The sequence below is a fragment of the Contarinia nasturtii genome, unplaced genomic scaffold (genome assembly GCF_009176525.2).
Source record: "Contarinia nasturtii isolate CC-2019 unplaced genomic scaffold, AAFC_CNas_1.1 Cnas_scaffold_187, whole genome shotgun sequence".
Classification (NCBI taxonomy): domain Eukaryota; kingdom Metazoa; phylum Arthropoda; class Insecta; order Diptera; family Cecidomyiidae; genus Contarinia; species Contarinia nasturtii.
In genome coordinates, this window is record NW_022197544.1 from 882759 (window position 1) to 905472 (window position 22714).

General features: G+C 33.7%; 3 protein-coding genes across 6 annotated transcripts; all 3 read right to left on the minus strand.

Moving 5' to 3' along the window:
- Nucleotides 1-38: 38 nt before the first annotated feature.
- Nucleotides 39-1038, minus strand: LOC116352349. The gene is made up of 3 exons (XM_031784871.1): nt 578-1038; nt 248-522; nt 39-184 (listed from the first exon to the last, which is right to left on the minus strand). The coding sequence occupies exons 1-3, from the start codon at nt 923-925 to the stop codon at nt 46-48; spliced, it is 762 nt and encodes a 253-aa protein (XP_031640731.1). The 5' UTR covers nt 926-1038; the 3' UTR covers nt 39-45.
- Nucleotides 1039-1152: 114 nt separating this feature from the next.
- LOC116352348 lies at nt 1153-2697 on the minus strand. Its single transcript, XM_031784870.1, has 3 exons — nt 2255-2697; nt 1902-2200; nt 1153-1837 (listed from the first exon to the last, which is right to left on the minus strand). Exons 1-3 carry the CDS (start codon nt 2651-2653, stop codon nt 1666-1668), a joined length of 870 nt encoding a protein of 289 aa, XP_031640730.1. The 5' UTR covers nt 2654-2697; the 3' UTR covers nt 1153-1665.
- A 213-nt stretch (nt 2698-2910) lies between these two features.
- On the minus strand, nt 2911-19322 carry LOC116336601 (A disintegrin and metalloproteinase with thrombospondin motifs adt-1). 4 transcript variants are annotated; one of them, XM_031760549.1, is made up of 18 exons: nt 19279-19322; nt 13104-13772; nt 9273-9351; nt 7620-7715; nt 7264-7487; nt 6569-7133; nt 6348-6507; nt 6139-6267; nt 5946-6052; nt 5710-5852; nt 5413-5622; nt 5152-5279; nt 5024-5084; nt 4666-4923; nt 4310-4505; nt 3957-4204; nt 3339-3828; nt 2911-3270 (listed from the first exon to the last, which is right to left on the minus strand). In XM_031760549.1, exons 2-18 carry the CDS (start codon nt 13218-13220, stop codon nt 3179-3181), a joined length of 3303 nt encoding a protein of 1100 aa, XP_031616409.1. In that variant the 5' UTR covers nt 13221-13772; nt 19279-19322; the 3' UTR covers nt 2911-3178. The 4 variants fall into 4 exon arrangements, with proteins under 4 accessions (XP_031616409.1, XP_031616410.1, XP_031616411.1 ...); XM_031760550.1 differs by having other exon boundaries at nt 13104-13573; nt 19279-19305; XM_031760551.1 differs by having other exon boundaries at nt 13104-13332; nt 19279-19301.
- Between the last annotated feature and the right edge of the window lie 3392 nt (nt 19323-22714).

Below are 22714 nucleotides of genomic sequence, written 5' to 3' on the forward strand. Positions count from 1 at the left end.
ATGTTCTTTATTAGGATAAAAAAGTACAAATTGTTCCAAGATAATTTAATTCTGTTGTCTCGTTTGAAGTTCATCCAGCATATTTGCATGATTGATAAACGATACTATCCAGTCGTCATTTGAATTTGGTGAAAATTCTTTGGTGAATGTATAGTTCAACATGTATCGAATGTGGAAATGCGAACTAAAAAAAGTGAAAAATATTTTAAAATAGCTTTATAAGGATCTCGAATCTGAAATCTCTTACATTGTAAAATCTTTTGAGCTGGCGTCAATATCCAAATCGGCCGTTAAAACCGCTTTGCATATTAGTGAAATATCAACACATGTGCTATCATTCTTTTCTTTTATCTCTATGGAAGACACTAAAAATTGTGGGATATCATTCATTTTAACCCGAAGTCGGGAACGTTGTTCGTCGGTCATTGTGACAATTACATGTCGTAGCCTATCAATGACTTCATCTGTCACCAAACCGTGCAACCCATCAAAATCAGCTGATGCCAACTTATCTGAAATAATCTAGAAATTTGGGAATTATCGGGTGAATTTCAATCGATTTTTTTTATTAACATACTTCGATGGCCTTCATGCTTCCAGCTTTGAAGTCGTCCAGAGAAAATTCTGAATCTAATGAGTTTTTGATCTTGCGTGCATTTCGATTGACCAAAAAATATGGGAAAAATGATGGGGCTATCACAATTTTATCGTCCACTAATTTGGGCAATTTTCGTTCATATTTTGAACCATCAAGTGGCTGGTGATTATTGTTGGTTGAGTAGCCAACAGCGTTTATCTGCTTCAGTCGTGAATGATTCAATGATAATTTCATATGTGTTTGCGATAATGATGAAAATGGCCTCGACACATAACTGATTGTTTGTTTCAATCGAAAAACATTCCAGGCAATTCTTTGGCTCAACATATTGGCCTTTTTTTAAACAAAATTATCTTTAAAAATTACTTTGACTACAGCTGTCAAAAAGAAATAAACAGTTTGACATCTCCATCTATCAATTGAAATACAATTCATATAACAGTTGTGTCATCTATTGTGACTAAAATGAAGTAGTGGAAATGCAAACAGAAATTACGTTAATTGAAGCAATTTTAATTTATTTCATATTTTTGCTCTAACAAGTAAAAAGATTTTGTTCAAATCAACAAAGGCCGTGCATTATTGTTGTTCTTTCTCTTTTGCTGAATTTTTTTGAGTTGAACGAATCTGACGTACTCTGATGATCGAAATCTATTTTAAATTTATACTTTTATATATACAGGTGAGTCAATGGCCAGTGGAACAATGCTTTGAATATAATTTTTCAGACAAACGAACTGTGATTACTACAAAAAAAGTAGTTGTTAAACGAAAAACCACACGTTCTGGCCAAAAAAACTGGAAACTTATCGCATGTCCTTGGAGTTCTTATCAAAAGAGGAGGGTCAAATTGTTTCATTTAACTAGACCAATTTTTCAACGCAATATTTCAAATTCATTAAATTCGGAATTCGAATTTGTCAACAAGATGTTATTTAATGATTTTTGCGTGTCGATAAATGCACCTCTTGTATTTTTTATGTGTTTTCATATATTTTATATTGGATTATTGGATTATTTTATATTACAGTACATTCGTTTTATTTGTTTGTTAGTGAAATATATTTTTATTTTTTCCCTTTGTCTTCAAATGACTTTTTAAAAAAGTTCATCTGATCATTCATTTGATCTTCAATGTTTGCATGATTTATGAAAGACACTATCCAATCTCCACTTGAATTTTCTGAATATTCCCTGGTGAATTTATAATTCAGCACATAAAGATTGTTGTCAACAAACCTAAAATACAAAACATGTGAATATTGTTCTTCTATTTGAATTGTATTGCTAAACTATGACTTACATGCTGGTTTGTTTCAGAAAATCGAGCGGAGATTTTTTTTCTTCGCTCGCAGTTAATTGTTTATAACCAAGAACCACTTGCAAAATCGTAAAAATATCAACGAATTTTCTATCCTCATCTTCTCGAATATCTATTGAAGACACAAATTGCGCCACAATATCATCTTCCAAGACACGAAGGTGTGAACGTTGTTCTTCGGTCATCGCCACAATAGGGTTTTGTAGATCGTCAATCACTTTGTCTGTCACCAAACCACGCAATCCATCAAAATCGGCCGATGCCATTTTATCGGATATAACCTACGAATGATATGATTATTCAATTTATCATTTCCATGTAAATATTTAACTCACTGCAACGGCTCTTTTGCTACCATCTATGAAATCGTCTAAAGAAAACTCGCCATCCAACTGATTACGGACCTTGATCGCATTAAATGTAACACTAAAAAATGAAAAAAGTCCTGGAGTCGCTATAATTGGTTCGTCCGATAGTTTTGGTAAGGCTCGCTTAACATTTTCGTTTTCTGATTGCCGCTCGTTATCTGTTGAATAAAAGCTACAACTCGGTAGACCTTGTGAATGCTTTTGCCATTGACTACATGGTAATCTGGATTGATTCACCGGTTGTTTTGTATTTGACAGCGATGAGAATGGCTGTGATGCATCGGCATTCACAAGCTCAACTAGCGGCTTCAATGAATACTGATTCCTGATAATTCTTTGGCTTCCATTTCGAATTCGGTTCAACATATCGGCTATTATTGTGTATAAAGATTTTCTTTGAAAATAGGTTACGTGAAAAGTCATATGTCAAAAAATATCAAAACACAATCACCATCGCCATCTATTATGCGAAATCGGAAGTAAGCTTTAAGATAAAAAATATTGCAAATAAATTATAATTTGTATTCATTAGCATTTTAATCCAGTTTTTATTTATTTATTTATAAATTTTTATTTTTATAGAGAAAAAAATGAATGAATCATTTAAAATTCCTTCTGGCGAAATAAATTGGAGGAGGGTCACAGAAAAAAACCAAAATAAATTTCAATAAGAATATCATATCAATTAGAGGTTGGAAACGGTCCGAATTCAAAAAATTCCCTTAACAACCCGTCTTTCAATTTCTTCGACGTATCTTTTTAAAATCGCCTTCCATCCGTTGAGTTTGAATAAAAACAACGTTTTTTGTAGGCAATAAAAATCATTGCGATTTTTTTTGTTTTTAATTTAAAAAAAAGAAGTTGATTGATCTATAAAATATTTATAAAATTCTAACTTAACTTATTGTTTAAATTATGAATGTCATCAAATGATATGTGTATTGGATTTATTAAATCAAGTTGATGTTCATTCAAATGCTCATCTGGAAATAGATAATTGACGGATATAATAAAACCAACCAAGGCTCTATCGAAAATAATGGCAATTTACCTTGTACGGGTGTCATCGTGATCACTAAATTGTTTACGATATTTTGTAGTAATTCCTTTGATAATCTTTCTGTTATGTTAACCGGTTCGAAAAATAAGAAATTCCGTTTACTTCGTCCATTATTTTGTGCATCATTTGATTGTGTTGACGAACGTCTTGATCGATACAGAGCCAAACTGATGTGTGACTCAACCAGTGGAATATTTCTTTGATCGAATTGTAAGCATTTTCCATTGACACAGTAACGATTGTCACTAGCCGCATCACGTGAACATTTTGTACCATATGGAAAGAAACCTTGATCACCGTTCACCAAATAGAAGCGATGTGATAGATACTCATCTTGACATGCAACTTTGCAACCGCGATCTGGATCAATTGAACTAGGCGCTATTTGCATCCCATTGCCAGACAAACCACGAACTTTACGCTGATACTTTTTACATAAATTTGTGGCAAACTCTTGTGTTGTTTCAATTTTATCGCAAGACTATCGGCCCAAAGGAAATATTCAACAGAGAGAGAGAGAGAGAGAGAGAGAGAGAGAGAACGATAGCACATTATTTCCTAATCTAGTGCGCATATCCGCTGTGATATATGTATATTTAAAATATTTACGATAAATTCCGCATTACAAAGTTGAATGTTTGTGGAATGATCTGATTTTGATGAAATTATTTGAATGCCCATGGAATTTTCCAAACAACTAAAATGACAACCCGATTTAACAATCCAATCATCTGCCGAGAATGTCGTTTGATTATGTAATTCACCACGATTTAGTCGCAATGCATTCGATCGAATTCGATTTAGCTTCGACTTTGGGAAATTATTCGGCGTTCGAAGTGGCTTCGGTAATTCAGGATCTGAACATAATGATGAGCATTGAACATAGTTGATAATTGTTTTTGTATACAGCTTTTAAAGTGATGAATGCACAAAATAAGAATGAGAATTAAAAGAATACTTGCCATTCCTTGTGTAACGTTGAACCAAACTTGCTGCTGATGGACGCATTTTATCGACATTCTTAAAATCGCGACCATTCTCAGTTACCGGCTCGCTGCTTGTGGTATTTTTTGTCAATTTTGCATTCACGATATTCTGAACACAAAACGATGGGTCCAATGTGAAATAATTGCTGGTTGAGTTATTACAGGAAAATTTCTGGAACGAATTTTTTAAGCACTTTTTTTTTTAAATTCAAATTTTGGGTTCAACATCTTCAAATTATGCATCAAAATGAATCAAGTCAAAGTTAAAATGAATGAAAAACTCAAAATTGAGTTTGCTCAATGGAAAAAGAGTTCATAAAAAATCGCTTTACCTCACAACGACCATTCACACAGAAGAAACTGTCGTCGATGTCAAAATTTTGATTCTTGCAAATTGTACCATCCGGAAATGTCCAACTTTTTGTGACCGGTTTTCCATTTTTACCAGCACAGTACACACGGCATGAATGTTCCGGATTATCGCTAACTACTTGCAATCCTTCACCCAATATGCTGGAATCGAACTTTTTTGCTCGTTCGCATATTTGATTTGCAAAGTCCAAAACACTCGTTCGTGGCACATTATAACACTGTTTTTGTTTTTTTCCATAAATACAACAACAACAAAAATGATAACGAATTTAATTCAATTTAGTCTACTTTGTTTTTGTATGGAAAGAAAAAAGTCACCTGTTTTGAAAAACATGTTTCGTATCTCTTATCCAAGCCAAAGCACTTCTTTCGTGACCATCTGGAGATTTCAAAAGGCATACATCAATTTTAAACTCTCATGGGATGTTATAATGGGTATAATGTACCTGTAGTCGTGACATGTACGACGGAATGTTTTTAAACCCGAGCTACCTTCTCTTAATCGCCCCGTTTCACCAAATAAACAACCAGATTCACATTCAGTCGGCTTTGACCACTCACTCCATGTCGATATCTGAAGAAATTTTATGACACACATTAGACACATCTATTGCAAAAACGATGTGAATATATTATGAATTTTGAAAAGAAAAATGAGCAATCGTAAAATATCGAATATGTTACGATCGCAATTTAAATGCCAATACTTCAATATCGTTTTCGTCCTCTTCATCCTCTTCCACATAATTTACCAGCGTCGGTCGATTTATGCTGTGTTCGGATTTCATGAAATTGCTAAATTTTCGATCATCAATTAAATTCGATTTTTCTGACGTCTCCGATGCTAACGGTTTCGCGATAGCCGTATACTTTTCAAAGGCTGACGTTTTTGCAATACAAACACCGCTTCGACACCACTATTTGAATGGGAAATAAGTGTAAGATTTCAAGTTAAATCACACGCAAAATGAATATTTTATTTCTTAAGGGGATCAAATGAATACCTTAGATTCTGCACAACTTGTTCCTTCCAGAGCTGGATGAGATGTCCATGTGTATCGATCTCTCTGGCAGTGTAAGTCACGACAAATCTCTTTAAGTGGCTGAGCCCGTGATCGTATTGAATCTTTTCCGTATTTTAACATACCTATAAATTCACATTCATTCATCAATTTCAAAAAAAAAAAAAAAAAAATCCAGAAAGAAAACAATTTTTTTCAGTGAAAAAAAAATCGCTTACATTGTTGATCAGCATCAAAACGTTCACCAGGATAAATCATTTCAGCACCGTGATCCAGTGTTGGATCGGTTTGGCCATGATCAAATAAACATTTCGCTTGACTAGTTCTGATTCATATTTGAAATGAGAAAATTGTCCACATAGTTTTATGAATTCATCTCAATTATTTGGTGCTGCAATTTCAAAAACTTACTCTAAAAATGACTTTAAATAATTTTGACTGCATTTTGACCATGTAATTTTGCCGCTGCCCAATGTCGGCGACATTATAAACAAGCTTGGATCACAATTATTTTCAGCGGTATCATGACGCATACCCAAACTGTGAAACAAAAAACAGGCGTGAAAGAAAAGGAAATAATTCATTCAATCTGAGATTGAGAAGAAAAGCAATTAAATTACTTGTGACCAATTTCGTGAGCAACGACAAAAACACTTTCGAAATGTTTGCCCTCGTTAATGGTGCAGCTGGATGTAGATGTGCACATTCCGGCAACTGGAGCCAAACCAACCACTTGGCTGCTTATTTTCCCATTTTTACTCACAACATATAGATCCAGGCCTGCGATTGACAATCGAACATTTAAATAATTCAATTGAATTCGAATAATAATCGATCTTACCTGTTAGAATAACCGCATGATCAAAATGAAAGATATTATCGTCGGCAACTGGATTGAATTTTCGTTGCCACATACAAAAACTATTCAAAAATATATCAATATCGCTGGAACGTCGCAATTCTTTTGGATCATTGTGTAGAATTTCCAATCGTTTCAATATAAAATTGATTTGATGGCCGAGCGATGGATGATGATACAGCAATTGAACACCATTGATCATAGCCATAACAAAGCGAATGAGATTTCCTTCGGTATTTTTGGGATAATTTTTTACCATGTGCCGAAATAGATCACGATCCACAAAAATGGCCGTTTCAACAAATAATACATGCGGAATTTTTCGATTTGAACCAGATGTAATGTAACGTCGACGTCGTTCCAAATGCATCGCATCTTTCGATTCTATTTGTTTTGATAATTTACTTTTAATATCATCTTGAAGTCTGTCTTCGTCAAATTTACCAGCTGCCAATTCAGTTTCATATAAAATGTGAGACGAACTTCCGAATCGCGTGGGTAACGGATGAATTATAAGATTTCGCGAATTTTGATATAAAATTCCTCGCTATTGATATGGGTTTAAATTAGATATGGCATTATTACTTTTTATTTAAATGTGTACGCTTTTTTTGCAGACCAATAAGACCATAAAAAAAAATTTAAAAAAAACAAAAATTTAAAGAATGTGTACTAACCACATTGCCATCGCATAAATCAATGGCTGAATTTTCATTGCGATAAAAGCAGTTCGAGTATTTTTCGGCCAATTTATCAAAATCGTCGATGAGTTGAGTTTGATTTTCGTCGCGTTTGATAAATACAAAATTATCGTCTAGTAACTTTGTCGATCGATGCAAATGCAAATCAATGCCATGCACACAATTGCTTCGATTCGATCGGTTATGGTTCGTATCCAATGCTGTTTCACAAATATGCAAAACAATTAAAAACATTATACTATACAAAAGATCCGGTTAAATAACAACAACAACAAAAAAAAACAGAGAATAATATTAACAATAATAGGCATTATAGTATTCTGGGCAAGTACCATCATCACCGCTGTTTAATTGTAAATGAATGATGTCTCGTACGGACCGTTGATTCCTCAATTTATGTTTTACATTTACGAGTTTGTATGGTTTCTCTGCAAAATGGAATAACAATCGTACAGCATTAATATAACAAAAAGATGGCAGAAAAAAACACACACAGCTTCATGGTTGGTGTTAATTAACGACATTCTCTCAGCTGATGTGATTGTGTCACCATAAAATTTGAATTTCATGTACTTGATGCGCTAATGCATCTCTTGCTATTGTGTATGTTTTTATTGATTTGCAAGTGCAGTTGAATTTTATGATTTTATGATTAATCCATTAGTTGAGCTCACGTGATTATTATCGAAGTGGTCAAATCAATCGAATAATATATATTTTCTATAATGATAGGTCATTTGGATAAATGTAATCTCCGTTGGTCTTATCCAAGGCCAGCTAAGAATGCGTTTATCGAATTACAAAAAGTGACGAATTCGAAAGGAAGAACCATTTCCAGTGATCTTACTTTCGAGTAAATAGTAAAACAAATCGAAAAAAGAAACACAAACAACAACAAAAGAAAAACACATCCAAAAACAATGCTACCATGCCTATCCCAGCGCAAGTGAGAGAGAAGTTCAAGTTCACTGATTTGTCGTTTTATCGACTATATTTGTTTGTTTTACTTTGTTTTTGGTTGATATTGTCATTGTTGTCGTAGTTAAATTTTATCTACTCGATACGCAATTATATCCGCTTAGTGAGTTTCCATACACAACGAGTAGCTGATTGTGCATTTACATGTTAAGTGTTTTCATTTTCAATGCACATATTCTCGAAACCATAACTCAACGAAACTGCAAATTGTTCGTTTTTTTTCTCTTCTATCCATTGTTTCTATTTAAGTTAAGTGAAACAAAAGTTAGAAAATTACATCAGCAATTTCATTCTTTTCTTGGCGCGTTTTTTTCTTACTCAAAAAATGTTGAGTGCATAGAACCTGGATTCTCTCTTCCCCTCCGTCGCTTGCGATCTATCTAACTTTCTGCTGTTGAAAATTATATGTCTACCTCTGAAAAGAGGAAATCAATAAATAAGATGCATTTGCATGAAGTTTGAAAGAACAAAAAACCGTCGCGAGTAGATGCGTGGTTCATTGGAACGAAAGAATCACATCAAGAAGCATGTGTAATTGATAAAATACAGACTACATAGAAGACGACATCGAGAGAGAAAAAAAACACCATTATATTCTTGTTAAACCATCTGTATCAAATGCGAAATAACCATGAAATTGCACTTACGATTGACATGTACATGCTGAAATGTTACACGTTTCAAAGTTTACAGTCGTCGTCATCGTCGCCGTTTTCTTCATATGTTTTCGATTGAAATGTACGCAAAAAAAGAGCGCAAAATGTGTGTGACATAACCACTTGAGCTCATTCAACAACAAAATCGGTTTAAATCAATGATCATATTCTGAAACTCAAACACTTCCAAAATGACAAAACTCAATATGCACTCGATCAACATTTATAAACATATACAAATACAACCAAACAACTGCCGCTACTTATAAAATGACAAGCTCAATGTCAGTCACATCAAGTACAGATATATATAATATATATATATATAAAAATATTTCGAAATATACTCACTTTGAATGTGATGATTTATTCCGAACAGCAACTGTTTCTCATGATTATCTAAAAATGTGTGCAGATTTTCGGTATCAATCTGAAGATGAAGTGAAGAAGGGAAAAAAATGACAAGAAAATGAAATGAAAAATTACAAATCCATGGTGTGTGTGTGTTCTTATCAGTGCATCAAAATGTTGAAAGTTTCGCAGCGGAAACGCCATAATCATACATTGCAACAATTCACTTGCATCACAATGTATAGAAATGTATATATCACATTTATAAAACTGAATTGAAGATAACTTTTTTTGCAGCATAAAATACTTAATTCTCGAATTCTGAGGAAATGTGACGGAAATCGTTGGTTTATCAACCATATAGATATGCATGAACCAAGAAAGATGCATACGCTAATTTTGATGAGTTCATTTCTATTTTGTCGTTGGGATTTCCACAAATCATTACTCAATCATCAGTTCTTTAACAATAAAAACAAAAACGAGTGTTGATACAGTTTTAAATCATTACGCAAGTTTCAGTGAAAGTATTATCAGCGACATTCTAGCTAGTTATGACTTTAATTCGTGCAATGATGGGTGTGTAAAATGTTCAGGCCATTATTATCACTGAATTAGAATGAATAATTCACATGAATCAGAATGTTTGATCATACAGTATCATATGTAACTCGCAATCGACCAACATTTTCGCTAGAAGAATATCACCAACATCGATAAAAAAACAAATACTCGATCTTTTTTTATCGTGTTGTTGTCAAAAACCCACACGCAAATGTTCTTCACAACGCCAGTTAGAGTCTGATGTGTGTGTGTGCGAGAATGAGAACGCAAGAGAATTTAAAAATTTCACGCGCGCGCATCTGTTCATTTTCACTTGACGCACCAAAAAAAAAAATTGTTATTACTATGTGATTTGATTAATGAGGCTACTGAGCTCCAGGAGACAAGCGTCAACAAGATGTCAATGAAATGCTCTTCTCATATAAATGTGCGAACTGCGTGCGTGTAATACTCGTTGTGTTTATTCGAAAACTTCATTGGGAAAGCAAAAAAAATTGAGCTCATTTCACTGTAGCACTCTTTGTCGTTTGATGTGAAACGATTTACAGACTGTGCGTTGTTGTTTTTTTTTTCGCTGAATGCTTTCGGGTTGAACGAATCTGACGCACGCTTGTGATCGAAATCAATTTTCAATCTATACTTTATATATACACACACACAAAAATAACGGCCAGTGGAACAATGGTATTTCATTTGAACATTGGTTTTCAGACAAACGAATTGTAATTGGTACAAAAAAAGTAGTTTTTAAACGAAAAACCACACGTTCTAGCCAAAACAAACGGGAAACTTATCATATATCTATGGAGTACTTATCTCGATCCATCGAAGGGTCAAATTGTTCCATTAAACTAGACCATTTTTCAACGCACCATTTCAAATTCATTAAATTTGGTATTCGAATTGGTCGACATGGCGTTGTTGAATGATTTTTGCGTGTCGATAAACTCACCTGTTGTATATAGTTTACATTTGCTTTCGATATGCACAAATGCGGCACATAATTCGACATTTCATTTTTTTTTGCCTACGTTTATTAATTTAAAACTCATTTTTGTTGCGAACTATGTGTATTTTTTTTTTTTTGTTTGTTTGTTGACTCTTTTTGCAGCTCACAAAACTCAATTTTACAATTTAATATTTTTTTTTTGTTTGAGTCTTATTACATCAATGTGCCTTTTTTTCTTGGTGTGTGTGTTTGATAGAAACATGAATTAGATATGCATGTAATTACATTTCGATCGTATCGTATCCTGTGTATGTGGATCGGCCACAAATTGATAATGTAAATTTCAATGCGAGGAAGAAACCAATTAAAAGCAAAGTCAAATACCTTTGCCACATAACGCTCTTCTATCAATCTTTTCTTTTAGTAAAAAAAAATATTTGCGCATACGCAGGCGCATTATTTTCATCTCTCTGGAATCTTTCTGTCTTTCGATACATTTTATAACTTGAATTAAAATTAAATTTTCTCAAACGATTGTGATGACTGTTGTATATTCGACGTTGACTTGATTCATAATCACATTGATGATGGTACCGTTTTCCTCCACCTATTTTAATACCGTTCGGTGAATGTTTAATTGGTCATCAAGAAATTCAGTGAAAACAATACCATTTCAAATTACATAATTTTTAATTCAATTCTTTCTCTCCGATCGAATTTTTACTGTTTTTCTCCCCGATCTGTTACCTTTTATTTAAGGCAATTGACATGTTTTCAGTACAACAAAAAAAAATTAATGTCGAAAACGATAGCCCCAAAATTCGCCAATTTCTGTTTATGCTCTCGATTTCTTTTACGCTTTTTAAAAGACAGTATCGCAGACAACCAAAAAAAATTGTTCACCTATTTGCCAAAGTGAAATGAAAGCCGAAATTTGTTCCGGCAAATGAATTTTGGGACTCAAATAAATTGCACACGATTACTATTTATTTTATTTTTTTCCTCTCCGTCGGTTGTGCTTATTTGTCTGCTTCGCATCTTCTGTCATGCCATTTTCCCATTTATTATATACATATACGGTCAACGCTTTTTTTTCCCTCTTTCTTCTGTAACGCTATTTTGTGTGTTTATTGTGTCAGAATATTATTTTATTTCATTACAATTTAATTCATAACAGATGTGCGCCGGCGAAAAAAAAAGAAAGTGAAAACTTAATGTTTGATGTATGATTTAGCGGGTTTTTATTCTAAGCAAGTGTGTGCGCGCGCGCGCTGAGCAAGCAACCGTGTGTCAAATCGATACAATGAGTAACCACCGAATCAAAGAAAGAAACACCGTTCAGAAGAGGAAACAATATTTCGGATGTCCAAATTGATAACCCTTGAAGATCTTTGCTTCAAAAACACATTTCAATCGAGCATTGACGCCAAACTCTCTCACTCTCATCCTCTCACACATATCAATCAGCTGCTTCGGCTAGTGAACAGAAGCGACGGCATCAACAATAAATAAGAAAAACGAAAGTAAAATCGTTTTCATTTTCGCATTCTCATGAATATGCTTTCTGCAAGTTTATAATGATTATTTTTTTAAGTTATTCTTTATGTGACGTGTTGTTGTCGGTTTTTAACACTCGTCGATGAATTTTCGCCACACTTCGTTGCCAATATAGATTACAATCGATGATGTATGCGATATATTTTATATTTTCTGTGGCTGTGAATTCTTTCTTTCTCTCTCTCTCTCTCTCTCTCTTTCTCGTCCATCCAAAATTTCTAGTGTCTGTGCGAATATTTTGATCTTCAAAGTTTTTTTTATGTGCATCTCAAACTCGTTTGTTTTTACATCGACCCAACAATACATTTGTCTTTAAAATATAAGTCCGATCGGAATCTATGATGCTAGATATATATGTAATGGATATGAGAGAGTAATTACCGTATTGTATCAAATGTGTGTGAGTGAGAATTGCAGACCGTAATAAAAAGAAATTGCGAGGATAGAAATGGAAACGCCATCGATAAAATTCATGAATGCAAAATTGAAAAGAAGTTTGAGAAAACCGAACGAAAGAGAGAGAGAGAGAGAGAGAGAGAGAGAAATGGAAAAGTGGAAATGAACCATGCAATGCGTTGGCGGCAATGGCGAATAATAGTGACTCGTGCGCTGCTTACAACGATGGAACTTTCGGTAATAATTTATTGACCGTTTGTACTTGCGGCAATTAAAAATCGAGTGAGAATGTACAAGATATATAAATAAAGAAAAAAAAAACAATCATAAAGAGAGAAAGATAAAAAAATAAACCAGCTACTTACGATGTGTCCATTGTACTTGAGCGTTGCTTGGGGTTCCACGCTGATATGATAAGCGATGGTCAATTTGAAATTTTCCAACGCAATCAAGACTATCAATAAATGCGTACCAATCGTCATATTCAATAAACACAATTTATTTTATCGGTGTTTCAATCTCGGATGTGTTTGTGTGGCAGTGGTTGTTGAGCGGCAAAAAAGCGTACATTTAATCATTCATTTCATTCGGGATCTGTTGAAAAAAAAATCACACGCGCTTTTTTCTCTCTCTTTTGTGTTGATTTTAGCATTTAATTGTCGTTTCAGTCTATTTTTCAGCTCGTATTATAGTTTTATTGCGATGAAAAATGGATTTTCATGCAATTTAAGTGACGCGATCAACTTTCTTTTGCAAGAACATTTGATGGCATGATCTTCAATCGAAGCGTTCATCATTTCACTTGATGTACCATTTTTGCATTTTGTCTTTCTATCTATATATTTTTATTTTTAATTTCGGTTCACATATAATTTATTGTTCCAAAAAAAAACGGCACGTTACGGTTTCGGTTTGAATATTAAAACTAAATTATAAAATTGGCGAATGGCTTTGGATAGATAAATGTCGAATTTTGAAAAGAGATCGGAAGAATGTTCAACACCGAATATGGTTCATGAGCCGATTGTGCACCGCTATGAAAAAAAAAAAAAAATTAAAATGCTTGGGAAAATTGCGAATAATGAGAGCGAATGCGATCGCTAGCTCGTTCATTTGTGATGTCAAATCAAATTGTTTACATCGCAACAACAACAACAACAATAAAACACAGATGAAGATGTAGCAGCATTCGTGTGATCCACGAATTTGCACTCAATATCATAAGCCACACAACAAGATCAAACATTGATAAAACTGTTGAACTTTTCCACTTGGCTGATGGGAGATTGCACTCAAGCATTTCAATCATGAATATTTTTGGCATACACACATCGTAGGAAAAACAGCAACAACAAACCATTTACATCTCATTTTGCCGCGTCTCCAGTTTAACGCTTGTATAAATTTGCATTCAATGTGTACACCTCATGAAAAATAGAAACAAAACTTTATGGCCCTGAAAATGTGTTTGACCGATTGATGATTTTGGCCATTGATATTATATTGAATACTGCTCACCGCCTATATGTTTTTTTTTGTTGTTGCAAAAAACGAAGACTCACACTCATACACACCAACGTTTCATTCAACAGAGAAAAAATAGGCTCGTACGATTCGATTGTTTATTTCCACTCATACCGTAGGCATAGGTCGTGATGCGGTACGCACGAAGGTCACAAAGCATTTCTTGTGTAAAATTGCAAGTGCAAATGATTGTTTATGTATCGCTGTTACTTTATTAAATCGTAAATCGTATGGGATGGCAAATTGCCGTATTTACGCATAAAAAACGAATATATAAAATAAATCATTTAGTTTTTAAGATCGTTTCAAGAGGAATCTCAATTGGATACAAATTTTATGTGAATATATGTGTAATAACGGCCTTTGTTTTGATGTTGTTTTTTTTTTTTAATAAATGCACGGTATGTTCCTCGCTCTCAGATTGTTTAGCATTTTTTTTTGCTCACCAAAATTTTACGTGAATTTCTACAATTGAAAACAACAGCAAAGAAGAAGAAGAAGGAAAATAACGCCACTTGCAAATTTGTTTTTCTTTAAAATTCAAAAAATTTAGCATCGGTTACAATGGGGGATAATTAAAGAAAATGGTTTGAAGAGATGGAGGAGAAAAGATCTTCAACAACAATTGAACTTCATCTTAAGCCGACTGTTAGACTCTATTCATACAGAATGAATGATGGATGCTACAATTAAATAGATCGTCGTGTTTTTTTTTGCTTGTATTTCAATGAATAAATTAATAACATTTTTTTCTGTTCATTTAAATTTATCAATCGAATCCAGCGACTACAACGACGAAAAGGACGGCATGCATACAAATTGATAAGGTGAATGTAATCAAAGTAAAAAAAAACGAGAACCACGAAAAAACACATGAACTGAGAAAATACACACGCACGCAAGCCTCAAACATTATAGAAAGAGAGAAAATCGAATTGTTTGTCGTTTGTTGCTGTTTAAACGACGTCAGCCAACAACAACAAACATTTAAGATAGAATGGGAAAAATGCCCGTTATAAATGAAAGAATTTCAATTAGCTTTGTCGCGTACAATGGAATAAATGGTGTAATTTTCAAAGTTGCAGTGCAAATGTGACTGACGAAATATCGTCTCTCGCTCTGTTTGATTTCGTTTGTAATGAGATATCGAAACGAAGGAAAATGCACCATATTTCAGTTGTAACCTGTCTATGTAAAATGGCTCTGACCATAAAGCTAAATATTCGGACAAGCAATTTAGTTTAATAACAACAAGAGAACAATGGAATGTAGAAAAAGTACGGGTTTTTTTATTCATTCTTTCTCTCTCTATCTATCTCCTTCATTCACTTGTTCAAATGTCACCTTATTAGCAATGGTAATTAAATCGATATGAATACGCTATAAATTCGACTTTCATCCACCGTATTCAACTTTTAGCTCAGATGTGAGCTTGTAACATAAACAAAACACATACACTCCACATTGTGTATGGCACGTGTTTTCTAGGCGACAAGTGTTCCATAGGAAAACGACGATGACACAGAAAAATGTTTTCACGAGATGCACATTATGCACCATTTGTTGATCGAATCGCTCTCAATCGATAGATATTCAATTATTTTCTTTTTTTTTCTGTTCAGCTGTTTAGCATTGATTTGGACGTTAACCTTGAGATATGAATTATTTTCAATAAAACAAAATATTTGACGTCGACTTTTTATTGCCCATTTGAAGAGAGTGCAAAATGTGTTTGTGTCTAATCGAAAACTGAGTCGAGAAACATGTGTAACAAAAGTCTGTGTCGATGTTTGATTGTCACCATGAAATACACGCGCAACAAGTGTGGCATAAGAACATATAACATGCATCTGCTCCAAATACGGTAAATGTGCACTGAAATTGCGACACATTAAGATGCATTGAACGGTCGATGAAAATTATATTATATGTGACTAACAAAACAAACGAATGACACCAAATCTCAGTCTCTAATATTGATATACGACAAAGTATGAAACAAGGCATTGAGCAACGGATTATTTCAACGGTTGACATCGGCTTGTGTAACACATACACCCAATTTTATAATTGGAGCAATTCACTGGCTCAATGAAATTAGGCTTCTTAAGTAAATTATATATTTGTAAGCGTAACATACAAAGTAAGAAGAAAAATGTTTTATATCTCACAATGAAAATCTGACATAATTTCAAATGCTTCGAATTCTTAGAGTTCTAGTAATATGGTGTCACCAAAAGTGACGCGAAATTGTTAACTGTTTCGATAACATGGAAGAAAACTTTGTGATAAAAAGCGAACACGATCTATTCTCAGTAACAAAAATCTATAATTATGTTACGCACATATACGATTCAACAGTGATTTCACAGTGACAAAGCATCGCACTCACATGCATTGTTCGATGCAATTTTTTTTTGTGTTGATCATACAATAATAATATATCATTGGTTTGGATTCAATTATGAAGTTTGTGCGGCACGCACATGCAATCACTTAATTGATTTATATAATAAAATCCTTGTTGGAAGCGTATAAAATGTGCTACAGCATTCACAATTCAATGTAAGAAACCGAGTTCTGTGCCATAAAAACCAAAAGAGAATCTATCGTAAAAGGATGTGATGATTTGCAAAAGAAAAACTTTCATTCAATCCCCCCTATTTTTCATCTTTTTTTTTGCGAAAAAGGATCAAATTCACATAATTCGTTGTTATTATTGCTAACAAAGATTTGGTATATATACGACAAAAGTTGGCGAAAAATGTGTTCGAAACAGCCGAAACGATATAATGAAGTTGCATTTGTGTCAACATTCCCCAATCACTATCATTTATTATATAAACGAAATGCGACGGTTTTCGTGCAAACGACAGTATGCTTAAAAAGAATGAACAAGCAAAAGTGGAATGAGAAGGAAAAAAAAGAAAATAAACGAAAATAGACATTAAGCGACAATGCAGAATAGACACGTTGGCCACTGTGAGAGTAAGCGAACTCTCGTACACACAACACAGCGAGATGAATTCATGCTGTGGTATGCACAAGTGGTGAATGATGTAGCTGTTGATTGTGCGAATCGCATCGCTTATTTATTTATTTTAGTGTGTGTTTTTGTCTTCATTCGTTTGTGGAAGAAAATGATGTAAGCAATTTCTTTGTTGCACTTCTTTTCAATTTCGCTCTACACACATACACTCACACTCATTTTGACTGCGAATCGAATTTTTGACGTTATAATATAGTATATCTGCGTTTTGCTTCTTTTTTTTATTTGACTGCGCTTTTATGAATGAATTTTCTAGTTCGTCGGCTTGAAAAGCTTTCTAATCACGTTAAGTAATCCACCATAAATCTCTTCATTGTGAAGCTACACCGCAGGCCAAACGAGAGCACCCTGAACCATTTTGCTTGCGTCGGTTTGATGAATAGATTTCAATAAATGATATTTGAAAATTTAAAAAAAAATTAAAGAAACGGAAAAACAACGGAAAAAATGACTTTTTTCATTTTGTGCCGGTCGTCATCGTAATTGTCATTTGTGCTTATGAATGTTGTTTTGACCCGAAATTCAATGAAAAATGCCGATGCTGTGGTAAATTTCATTAGGTAACAACACAAAAAAAAACACAATTAATGCCAAATTTTAAAAATCAACGAACAAATAAAATAAACCAAATTAAATCGTTAAATTTGGTGCGTATCATTTAATTTTGGTAGAAAAATGAAAATGGACTTTTTTTTTAAAAAAAAAAGGAGCAAACAAATCTCTTTGTTCAACGCAATTCAATCAGTTTTTAACGTTTGGGAGATAGAGAGAGAAGGTTTCATTTGAAATTGTCGATAGCCTCGTCCTTGCTTATGATACTTTAAAAAAATTATTTAAAAAAAGCGAAAAATACTCAATAACAAGTAGATAAATTACAAATATTCAAATAGCCCATCATTGGCACACACACACATACACACAATTGAACCAGCTATTTATTGTGCAAATACGAAATCAGAATATTAAATACAAACAACGTTCATTAACCGTATTGATCAGAGAAAAACGAAAGAATGAGAAAAACTTGCACACACATGACTTGAACATAAACAGGTACAGCGTAGCACATATAACAACAAATACGTCGTTTACATGTACATCTAATTCAAAAATAAATGAAATTTATAGCATCCAATTAAATTAATTGGCTTTGGATTTATATTATAAGAATAGAATATTATATTTGGTGACAATATAATGATTGTCTCTTCCTATGTGCATAATTGTGTTACACGGCGCTTACATTTCCATTTGTCGTATTATTGTTACTGCCGACGATGGCTGTACGTGTATCTGCCCACAAGGCTTCTTTTCAAATATGCTGCGTTTTGTTTTTTCTCTCTCTTCTCAGCCGTATTTAGGAACAGCGATGTGCCGCTTTTTGTTTGTGCACAGGTGACGGAAGTGTAAAACGATTTAGAATGAATTGAACGTATCAACATTTGAATTGAATTGACTTTGAGATGTATAATTAGGATTTCGACGCACCACTGAGGGATCATCGTTGTGTGACGAGACGAGATAAGAATCCATAAGCTGATTTATTACGAATTTGTGGTAAAAAAATGGGATCTCACATACAAAGATAGACAGACAGAGAGAGAAAAAGAAAGAAATAAGAATCCATTGGGATGTGTTCGCATGATATTGAACGATTTTCTTCAATGCCAATTGTCCATTCAAACGATCTATTTTCAACTCATTAACGTCTCAAGCAAGTTCAAAGGCTAACCATATATTTAAATGAATTGTTTGAATAGATGTGCACGCAACGGCTTTTTTTTCTCAAAAACTTTATCTATTTACTTTTTTTTCCATCGGCCATTCAAATGCCAACTAATAATGAAGAAACAAAACCAAACTCTTTTGTTAAAAATAACTAAAAAAAACATGCCCTTAAAAATACGCACTCTAATAATTCCAAACACAAATTTAAATAAACACACAAATATGAAAAAAATAAGTACAATTATGGTTACGGTCGCATTAAAAAAATGAAACCAAAAAAAACCGATAACGAAAACAAACTAAACACAAAAAAAAACTCAGCAAAAACTAAACAAAAAATCGAAAATCAAGCGAAAAATTCACAGTAGCAATATTGACTGTTTTCGCGATCACCTCAAAAACGGTAATGATTTACAGAGCGCACGGGAAAATAAAATGGTAAATTGGCCTGACGCTCACGAGTAAAGCGCTATCTAAAAGCAGCCACCACATTCATTTCGAGTTCGTTTATAGTTCGGTAATAAAACTTTGGCGCAAAAAAAAAATAGCAACAGCAAAACAACAATGCGATAGATATGTAAAATGGTACATGTTCATTGTTTAGTGCTTGTGACTATCATTGGTTATGCTGTTGTTGCCTCCACCTCCATCACACCATTTACAGTCGTTGAGCGCATCACACAGTGTACCCATGGCAAAGCGGCTTGATTACTTGCTCTACGATTTTTATTCAGTTCGGTGTCTGATAGAGCTTTAATCATTGCTTGCGGGCGCACGACAAATGCGTGTATTGTTAAAGTGCTTGCTGTTGCTGTTACTGCTATTGTTGGTTTCTATCAATTTTAGTTTGGAAAAGCTTTGTCGACACATGCAATCGAACGGCCAATTCTTGAAAAATCATATCCATAATATTAGTAATTAAGTAATTCCCATCGGACGGCTTTTGCCATAAAAGATGTTATTGTCTCGATTGGATCAATGCTTGGTTTCACCATTTGCTATCGATTTCTGATTGGCAAGAATGAAAGTCACATCAAATGCACTTTGTATTCGCATTGGCAGCACAATGGCAACCATTCTCGTAAACTCTGAAAACAATTGGTCATAAAGCATGTCTTGTGTCTCATTCATGGTTTTAGAATTATTGATGGTAGTATGCATTAGAAGCAATAAATTAGTAGTTAGTAAATAGCTGCTTATAATGTAATTGAATCGCGCGAATCGATTTTGCGAAATTTACCATGATTTCAACACTTTGGTCCGAAAGCCGAACCGTCGGCAAGAAAAGCGAAAAAAAAAAACAACTATAACAAAAGAACACCATACATTGAAAAATGAATTTGATATGAAAATTGTCGCTCATAAATTCGTTTTCTGAGTCTTCTTTTTGGTGTGCACACGTCTTCAATACAAACGGCACACGATGTGGCATACAAAGAGAACGAGCGTGCACTTTTCGCAACATGAACACCAAACGAAGTGCATTCATTGATTACAAACAAAAAGAATTCAAACGAAACGCCACAGCGTGAACATTTAGCAGCTATCGGCAAATAAACAACACAATAAAACGTAGTGACTACGACAACGATGATGATGATGATGATGACTACAATGGATAAATCAAACTCATGCCACAAATGTGGAAGTGCGATGCTAGACAAAACAAAAAAAGAGGAAGGGAGACAGATAGACAGACGGACGGTGAGACAGATAGAGAGACAGAGGGAGGAAGACAGAGAACATGAACCAAACGAATTATAGAACAGAATTCAAACCGATTAGATTATAAACTATAAATAATAGTCAACGGTGCGTATCGATTCGTCGACACAAAACTGGTATCAATGAATTTGCAGAACTACTGCAGGCGAACGCAGTAGTTAGAAAGAAAAAGAGAATGGATAAGAGAGTGTTTTAAATTGATAATTTGAATGCGAACAACTACAAAACGCTTGACCACTCGATACGAATCCTAATCGATGGTGCAGTGAATACGAATTCGCTTAATATATAAATGAATGCATCCTTGTATATTAAATAAACATATTTACATTGTCAACATTTGCCTTGTGAGTCACATACAATAAATGAGTCAGAGTCGTTTTTTTAGAATAACACTTGTTCTATGCATGTTTGACTATAATACTTTTTAGTTTTAATTGCATGATTTGACGATGGCGTCAATTGATGAAAATAGATTTCGGCTGTGGCTTTCGTTTGTCAGTTATTGTATACACGGTTCACTGTAAATATCATCATCTCTTGAAATTATTACTCCCCCATGATTGGTGACCGAGAAATGAATGAAATCTAGTGTTGCATTTTTGCATTGAATTGCAAACGAACGAGAGAAAAAACAAATGCAACGTCCATAAATCTTATTGCAATTGCAATAGATTGTAACTGTTTCTATTAAATAAATCTAATAATATTTGACCCGGAACGTGTACAGCATCAACAACAATAACGAATGACTCTTGTCGATCATACACTCAATTCAATCTTAGTGAGTGGTTCTTCTTTCTCTTTTATCCTCATCGAGGTAAGACTCCCTCGTGTTTCGTTGCCAGTAGTCAAGTACATCAAAGTGCCTCTCTTGCTCTCGATATATAAAACACATAATGATGATAATAGCCAGCGCGTCCACATAAACGATTTATAAAACGAAATGAATATATATCGTTGACCCGAAGAGTGCAACAGAGACACACAGGTGATTTGTATCATTAAACCATATAAATACGATACTTTTACCCATATTTTTTTTTCTCTTTCTCTCTCTCTCTCGCTCCCCATATATTTGATTCATTTAGAATTTTTGCGCGCGCGGTAATTATAAACAAGAACGTGCGCGATAATAATGAAATATACATTGGTAATATAACACAGTATACAATAACAACAGCAATAACGAAAAAAAAGGTGAATGTCGGTGATTATGAATAAAAACGAAACGTTCGATTTAGGTATTGCAATAAATATTTATTAGGCAACCGACGTGCATTTATTGCGACTATGAATGAGGGGCAAATGAGAAAGGGAGCCGAAAATTCATACGTAGAATTACAAGCGCAGACAGGTTCCCTCGGCAGACTGTTCGATTGCTGTATAAGATTCAAATTGAAAAATCCGATATTGCAGATTCTCGATTCGGAAGTGAGAGCATTCGTTCTTTATTTTGATTTTTTCTCTTCTTTATGCAGGATTATCAATATTGGATTTCAAATCATTTGATTTGAAACTGTCCTTCTCAATGATTCATCAAATTATTTTGTTGATTTGGACCAATTCAAATCAAATCATCCAATGAAAAACTCTAGAAATATATTGAAAGTTATTAATTTTGCATGTCTTTATGCAAATATTAATTTCGATATCAATATGAAGTAGAGTTAAAAGAAGTAATGGCCAAAAAATAGCATAAAGAACGTTGTTTGCCAAACATTTGCTAATTGTCACATTTTCAGGTATGTTTGGCACTTTAATTCAATGCTACGATATGCGATTTCATTCGCCGCATTTAAATTTAAAATCATATATTTTATTTTTTCATCTCTTCTTCCTCTTATTCTACATACTAATCGAGTATTTATAAATTATTGTGTCAACACAAATTAGTTTCGAACGTCATGAATATGAATGGTTGACTCATAATTTGACAAAAAATCAATG

Bases quoted from the DNA above. Each gene is read 5' to 3' on its own strand.
- LOC116352349 (XM_031784871.1), bottom strand. From the start codon at position 925: ATGTTGAGCCAAAGAATTGCCTGGAATGTTTTTCGATTGAAACAAACA. The intron at 523-577 runs GTATGTTAATAA...CCAAATTTCTAG, and splicing joins GAAGCATGAAGGCCATCGAA to ATTATTTCAGATAAGTTGGC. The intron at 185-247 runs GTAAGAGATTTC...CACTTTTTTTAG, and splicing joins AGCTCAAAAGATTTTACAAT to TTCGCATTTCCACATTCGAT.
- LOC116352348 (XM_031784870.1), bottom strand. From the start codon at position 2,653: ATGTTGAACCGAATTCGAAATGGAAGCCAAAGAATTATCAGGAATCAG. The intron at 2,201-2,254 runs GTGAGTTAAATA...TATCATTCGTAG, and splicing joins GTAGCAAAAGAGCCGTTGCA to GTTATATCCGATAAAATGGC. The intron at 1,838-1,901 runs GTAAGTCATAGT...TTTGTATTTTAG, and splicing joins TTTCTGAAACAAACCAGCAT to GTTTGTTGACAACAATCTTT.
- LOC116336601 (XM_031760549.1), bottom strand. From the start codon at position 13,220: ATGACGATTGGTACGCATTTATTGATAGTCTTGATTGCGTTGGAAAAT. The intron at 6,268-6,347 runs GTAATTTAATTG...TTTGTTTCACAG, and splicing joins GCTCACGAAATTGGTCACAA to TTTGGGTATGCGTCATGATA. The intron at 4,924-5,023 runs GTGACTTTTTTC...AAACAAAAACAG, and splicing joins AAACATGTTTTTCAAAACAG to TGTTATAATGTGCCACGAAC.